Raw genomic sequence first — 6,934 nt, forward strand, 5'->3', positions numbered from 1 at the left:
TAAGTAGAATAAAACAAGCCCCGCAGCAAACGACCATTACTATACTAAAACCCCAGTTAAAATCAATTGAACATTAAAACAGCAGGAAAATAAAAAGGGTTTTGCCTGACGCTGAAAAGAATATACAGTATAATCTTCACCTCTTCAGCCATCTACTTCTTTCCTGCTTTCCCACTCAATTTGCTCAGTATGACATGCCAAGGTTTGTTTGTTTTTCAGCGCCAGGCCAAGACCTTTTTATTTAAAAGTTATTTTAATTGTTAATTGTTGATTGTATTTATTTATCGGCTTTTATATTTGAGCTGAGATGTCTCCGGATTTTTAAGGTTAACTGTATGATGGTTTATTTGTTTTATAAGCCGCCCCGAGGCTTTTTGCGAATGGGGCAGCATAGAAATGTTCTAAATAAATAAATAAGGTTAACGGGCTGCATTTTCCTGCTTCCTGTTTGCACCAGGGACGCGGGAATATAGCTCCTTTGAGCTGGAGATGTCACAGGTCGGCTTCTCCACGCACCTTCTAGAGGTAAGAGGATGGCGGGGGGGAAAGGGCCGCGCAGCGTCTCCGTCTCCGTCTCGGGGTGGGCCTTCTGGGGATGGCGCTCCAGCGCTGGGGGGCTGCACTCGGCCCCACGCGGGCTCGGCTTCTGCAAAAGGTCTTTTTATTTCTGCACGCTTCCCTGGATGAGCAGCCCAGGTCGAATGCCATCACTTGGTTTTGAACATGGTTGCTCTTTGTATTTTCACTCTGTTCTGTTCCGTTTTCTGGTTTACCACTTGGGAATTCTGTTTCGGCTTTTGAGCCCTCTGTACATTCCACAGGTAAGAAAATTAAATGCATAAAGTCTCACACTGAACGGATGTGAAAACTGATACCATAAGCACTAGGAGAAATAAAATAAAAACGCCTTTCCCAGTCTCTCTGCCAGGAGGGCAGGAGGGGGCTGGGGGAGGCAGTTCCCAAGGGAAGGGGCCAACACTGGGAAGGCCCTGCCTGCATCACTGCCCTCTGTGTGCAGAGCCATCCAGAGCCGGGCACTGGAAGAGGCTCTTCGTGGAGAGGAAAGTTTGCCGCAGAGCAGGCGGGCTTTTGCAAAACCGGGCCTGGTTGCTCAGGCCAGGTGTGGCCCCCAGAGCTGTGCTTGTTACAAGACCTGGTGCTGGATTGCTTGAGAGCCCTGCATGTTCAGTCACCTGGGCAGGAATGGACCATGGGCGGCAAGCGCCCAAGCAGAGCGTCTGGCTCGGGGGCAGAACCCAGGCGGAAACACCAGGGAGGGCTGCACCCCGCACAGGCTCCCCACCCCGCCCCAGAGGCTTCAGCTCTCTCTGTGGGCCTCCACCTCCCCCGGGGGACCCCTCTGTGAGCCCAAACCCCTGGGGGCCACTGGGGTCTGGAGAGGAGGTGGGGGAGGAAACCCCGAGGTGTTGGAAATCAAGGGGAGAGGCTCCCCCCAGCGGCTCCCCGTCCTCACCGGCAATGGCCGCAGTGCTTCCTGTGATGTCACATGCAGCCCCTGAGGTGCCAGGAACCAGATGAGGCCGGGGGGCTGCCCCCTCCCCACGCAGGAGCAGCCCCCTCCCCCAGAAGCCGCTTGGCCCTTGGAGGGCTGCCTTCGGCCCCTGCTCAAAACTCCCTCGCCCTCCCCAGAGCTTGTGGGGTGGCCTTGTGGGGTCCAGCCAGTGACCTCCAGACTAAGCTGCCTCACAGGACCATTGTGGAAATAAACGTGGGGGGACTTGACTTCCCCCTTGGGCTTCCTGGAGGGAGGAATGGACAGAACTGCAATGGGGAAACCAGAAGCGGCCAGCGGAGGCCTTCCCCTCCTGGCAGGGCAGCATTGATAGGAAGAGTCTCTCTGCGCATACTCAGAGGGATTTCTCACTTCATGGTGAGGGTCCCTGTTGAAAACCCTGCGAATAAGCAAATCTGTGTAGCTGAAAGCACCCAGAAACGGTTGCGGGGCTGCCAGGAGCTGTGCGCAAAACCAGACCGGAGAGCCGCGCATGAGGCCCGTGCTCGAGGCTTCCAACGTGACACGCTCATGTTTTGACGGCGAAAATGAAATTCTCGTGGGACCCTACACTAAACGAAGAGAATGAATTGTACAGCCTTTATTTTTAGTATTTTTTGCTGTATTTTAGTGTTGTTTGCAACGTGTTATAGTTTTTATTATGCTTTTATCGTGTGGTGGTGAGCCGCCCAGAGGTGCTGTGGCACGATCGGGCGGCATCCAGATGTTCTGAATAAACAAACCAGTTAGCGAGCGAGCCGTGCTTGACTGCCGCTGAGGCTTCCTTCCCCCTTCCAGGACGGCATCCTCTTTGGCATCGTCGGGGCTTATGACTGGGATGGTGGGGTGCTGAAAGAGGGCCGGACGGGCCGGTTCATCCCTCCGCGGGAAGCCTTCGAGAAGGAGTTCCCGCTGAAGCTGAAAAACCACGCCGCCTACCTGGGTAAGGAAGGAGGCTGCACAGCGTCCCGCCCAGGGCCCCCATGGTCCTGAAGAAGGGGCCGCTCCCGGGGCCACACAAGCCAGACGGGCCCTCCACGCCGGTCCCTGGGCCAGTGGCCCCCGTCACTGATGGGAAGGACCGTGTTGGAGCAGCGGTCTTGTGTCAACCACAGGCATCTTGAAGAAACACCTCTCCGTTTATCCATTTTATTTAATTTACATGTTGATTTAGTTCAGTGCTACTATGGTGCTGTTTGGTGTTACTGGGTTCCTTCCAGTTTCCACAGCTCTTAGCACCTCTCATTTTTGTTTTTCTTGTTTCCACTCATCTTGTGGAGTAGGTCAGTGTTTGTTCCCATTTTGCAGAAAGGAGAACTAAGGCTGAGGGTTAGAAGGACTTCCCCAAGGACTTGCAAAGCTCAGGGAACCAAGATTAAGGGTGGATGCCCGGAAGCACTTCCTGACAGTCAGGGCCCCAAGGGTGTGGAATGGGCTTCCACGAGAGGTCGTTGAGGCCCCATTGGTGCGGGTGTTCAAGGACAGGCTGGACATGCACGTGGTGGGCTTGTCGTGAGCAGAGCTGGCTGGAGTCTGGGGTCAGACTAGATGACCCGGGAGACCCCTTCTTATGTGCTCTGTTTCTCTGTTTCTAAGGCTAAGAGCAAGCACGGAGCCCGAGACATGGCAGGGATTAGTTATTTCTGCTCTTTCTCCTCCCTCACCCAGGCTACACCGTCTCCTCCATCAAGCTCAGGAATGGGAGGGGGCTGTATGTGGCCGGTGCCCCCCGCTTCAAGCACAAGGGGAAGGTGGTCCTCTTTGAGATGAGCCGGGACGGCAGCGTCACCATCTCCCAGGCCCTGGCTGGGGACCAGGTGAGGCCCAGCGTGGCAGTGGCTCATGTTGGGATCTTGCTTCAGAGCATGACCCCTGCTTCTGCAAATGTTGCTCCCTGGAAAGAAAATATGTGCAGAGGAGGAAAGCACTCTGCACGAGCCTAGGGGCCCTCTCGTTTCATGGAACATCACTGTTGGGTACTGCAGAGGCCCAGGCTCGTCGTGGAGTCGACCCCAACCCCATGGAGAGCAGGGGGGCCCAGTTTTAAGGGCAAACGGAGGAGGGAGGTGCAGGCACGCTGGCGGAGTCTGCGTAGGTTTGGTGTCGTGGGCCAGCTTGCCGGGGCCCACACCCTGCAGACAAGAGCCCCCTGCAGAGCCCCCTTCTCCATCGCAAGCTGCTTCTTGCTGTGGCCCAGGATGGTGGTGGGATGAAGGAGGGCCAGGAGATGCTGCGTGGCAACCAGCGGGGGGCAGCCAGCGCCCGGATCCGGGCCGCTCGGGGTCTCCCTCTGGTGGCCAGGCCCAGAACACCCACCCCAGTGCACGTGGGATTATCGGTGCCAGGCTGGCTGGAGCTGGGGCCCTGGGGAAGCGCTCCCCCTTCCCTCCCAGTCCAGCCGCGGCACCTCGGGGCCCCTCGCTGGCCTCCGATTCTGCTCTTGCCGCATCGGGCCAGGCCTGCCCCCCCTCGCCCCGCCCCGCTTTGCTGCCTTCCCCAGCCTGCCGCACCTTCGCTGCTCCCGGCCCCGGCCCGATCATGCTCCGCTCGGTCGACTTCGGCCAGTTTGCAGCCGCTGCCTTGTCCTTCCTGACGCGGGTTCCCGGTCCTGCCCCAGGCTCGGCCTGGCTGCTGGGCTCGCACCGGAAGCTCTGCCTGAAGCTCTGCTCCCCAGTCCCGGTGCCTCTGCCGGGATTCCTGCAGCCCGCATCCCGCCCCCGGCCAGCTCTCTGGGCAGGGGGGCCCACGGACGGCCCCCAGCTGGCTGTGAGCACCAAGGAGCACCAGCGCCTCTCCCACACCCCTTTGGTCCGCGCTGATGGCCTTAAAATGTCGGTACGACACTGGGAAAAACGCATCGTAAAGGAAGGTGACTATGTAGAAAAGGGATGCAACTTGTTTTTGAAATTCTTAATAAACAGCGTTTTAAAAAGTGCGGAAACTCCCATTTTCCTTCAAGACATGAATCTCAAGGCCTGTTTTCATGCTTGTGCGGCCAAGGACTGGCTCACAACTTTGGGGCAGTGCTGAATCCAGTGGACGGTGAGGGGCAGGTTCGTTCTGTAGCCCAGATGTGCCGGCCAGGTTGTTCCCTGTTGGAGTTTACAAGAACACAGCGCTGTGAATCTCTGGTGAAAACAGGCAGCGAGATTCTGCGGATCGTGGTTTTGTTTTCTGACCCTGGGAGACTCTTTTGCACCGGAACTGCCTCTCTGCTCTTCCATCCAGAGACCGGGCTCCTTATTTTTCCTTTTTTAGATGAAAGGTACCATGGTGTGCCAGTTTAGACAAGAAAAATCCCTGCAGCCCATCCAAGGAGCCATGCGCCTTGCTTGGCTTGTCCCCGGGAGTCAGTGGGGACTTTTCCATCTCAAAATGCACAGGATCGCACCCTCCGAAGCTGTTCCAATGGGGACTGGCCCAGGCCTCGCGTCCGGCGGAGCGGGGCCGGCACATTGTGACGTTGCCGCTCTCCGCCTGTGCAGGTCGGCTCGTACTTCGGCAGCGAGGTGTGCCCCGTGGACGTGAACGGGGACGGAATCACAGACGTCCTGCTGGTGGCTGCGCCCATGTACCTCGGACCTCAGAACAAAGAGACGGGCCGTGTTTATGTCTACAGGGTGGGGCAGGTGAGTGCGCTTGGGTCAGGTAATGCTGTCCACCCTCCTGACGTGGGGCTCTGGGTCAGGCAGCTTCCTCAAGTGTGGCAAGAGTCTGGTGATCAGGTGAGTCCTGATCTGTTTCTGTCTCTGTCTCTGCCCCCTACTCCCTTATCTTAGTCCCTCTATCTCCCTGTGCCAAGGGAGGTGCGGGAGCGCAGCTGCGCCTGAGGGGGGGGCAGCTCAGAACCCCACGGCACTGTGCCAAGAACCCCCCCAGAAACCCTGGAAAAGAATAAAAATGATCACGATGGTGCTGGTGCAACAGGGACCCTCAGATCATACAAGGCAGAGTCTGACGAGGTGAAAACATTTCTCCCACAAGCCCAGTCTTGCCAAGTTCAAAGGCAGCACCTCGTTGACTTCCTTTGGACTTGGATAGCGCAGCCCGTGTGAGCGACCGTGGGAGTTGTAGGCTGCATGACGCAGGTTTTCTCAGAACAGTGGGGTGGTTATTAAGGTCGAACAGGTTGTGTAGTGAAACAGGTGGGGAGGTTCACACTGAGGAAGAGAAGATTCGGGGGGGGGGGGGCACCTCCCAGCAGGCCACAGGGGTCTGTTGCGCTGCAGAGGGAGCTCAGTGTGTGTTGAGAGGAGAGAACTCGAGGCTAGGAGCAAAATTCAGGAACACACGTTTGTGAGTCTTCAAGCCTCAGCCATGGAACAGCGGAAGCCTTGCCTATTGGGCAGTATATAAATGAATTAACTCAACCAGCAGATCTTTGAAGGGGTGGGTTCTCCTTTGCCAGAGGTATTTCGGCTGAGGCCGGATGGGGTTAGGGTCAGGGTGCAGAGTTTGCCCTGGCGGTGGGTTGGTCTAGATGACCTCTGAGCCCCCTCCCGTCTCTGCAGTTTTGCGGTCACACTCTGAGAAGTCAAAGCTTTCTTCCTGAAATGCGGCCCGCGCACCAGACTCTCTTCTTCCTCTCTTGCGCAGTCGCTGCTGTACCCCAACGGGACGCTGCACGCCGACGCCAAGCCGCAGGACGCCCGCTTCGGCTATTCCCTCCTGGTGGTCCCCGACCTGAATCACGACAGCTTCAATGATGTGGTGGTGGGCGCGCCGTTGGAGGAGAACCACCAAGGAGCGGTCTACCTGTACCACGGGTACCGCACCACCGTGCTGCCGCGCTTCAAGCAGGTGAGCGGGCGCAGCTGCCGGGGCCCACGGACCCGCTGCTCCTCTTCCCCACCGGCTGCTTCCTCTGGCCAGACGGCGGAGTGGGGAAAGACCAGCGCATCCCGTGGGCAGCCGCGATGAGGAAGAGGACGAGGAGGAAGGGGGACCGTGGTGTGGGGAGGAGGGTGGTCTTGCTGTTCTCCAGCTCTTGAGGGCTTCTCCTTTTAGACGTGACACAGAGATGAAATTAGCAGAAAGCACCGGCAGCCAGCCCAGCCCAGAGCAGGGGTCCCAGGACTGCTTTTCCCCTGAGCTGCTTTCCGGGCAGGACTTTCCTGACCGTCGGCTTTGCAAGAGATCAGAACTGAACCAAAACCTGATTCCATTTGGCTTTCTGTTCCCATGAGGATCCGTACCTGTTTTCTTTGAGGCCATTTCCTCTTTCTTCTTCTCCCTAAGTTTGCACATTTAATTCACTTTAAATTGTTGGCACAAAAGGAAGGAATGGGTATAACAGAGACAAATGGACAAGGGAAAACCCTCTGGGTAAAGTTCAATGTTTTGTTTTTTTTTGGCTCTGGCCTCTTGGCAGAGCGGCAGAGGCACAGGCTGGGAGAGAGGGCTGAGGGTCGCCAGGGGACA

General features: G+C 57.1%; 1 protein-coding gene across 1 annotated transcript in view; it reads left to right on the forward strand.

The window, feature by feature from the left end:
* Positions 1-6,934, forward strand: part of ITGA10 (integrin subunit alpha 10) — a 43,067-nt gene that overhangs the window by 21,117 nt on the left and 15,016 nt on the right. Inside the window, exons 9-13 of the mRNA XM_044449269.1 lie at positions 458-525; positions 2,312-2,456; positions 3,182-3,330; positions 4,999-5,142; positions 6,110-6,313. Of these exons, the coding sequence (XP_044305204.1) occupies positions 458-525; positions 2,312-2,456; positions 3,182-3,330; positions 4,999-5,142; positions 6,110-6,313 (710 nt within the window). The remainder of the gene's footprint in view (positions 1-457; positions 526-2,311; positions 2,457-3,181; positions 3,331-4,998; positions 5,143-6,109; positions 6,314-6,934) is intronic.

The sequence above is a fragment of the Varanus komodoensis genome, unplaced genomic scaffold (assembly GCF_004798865.1).
Source record: "Varanus komodoensis strain SLA01 unplaced genomic scaffold, ASM479886v1 scaffold57, whole genome shotgun sequence".
NCBI lineage: Eukaryota > Metazoa > Chordata > Lepidosauria > Squamata > Varanidae > Varanus > Varanus komodoensis.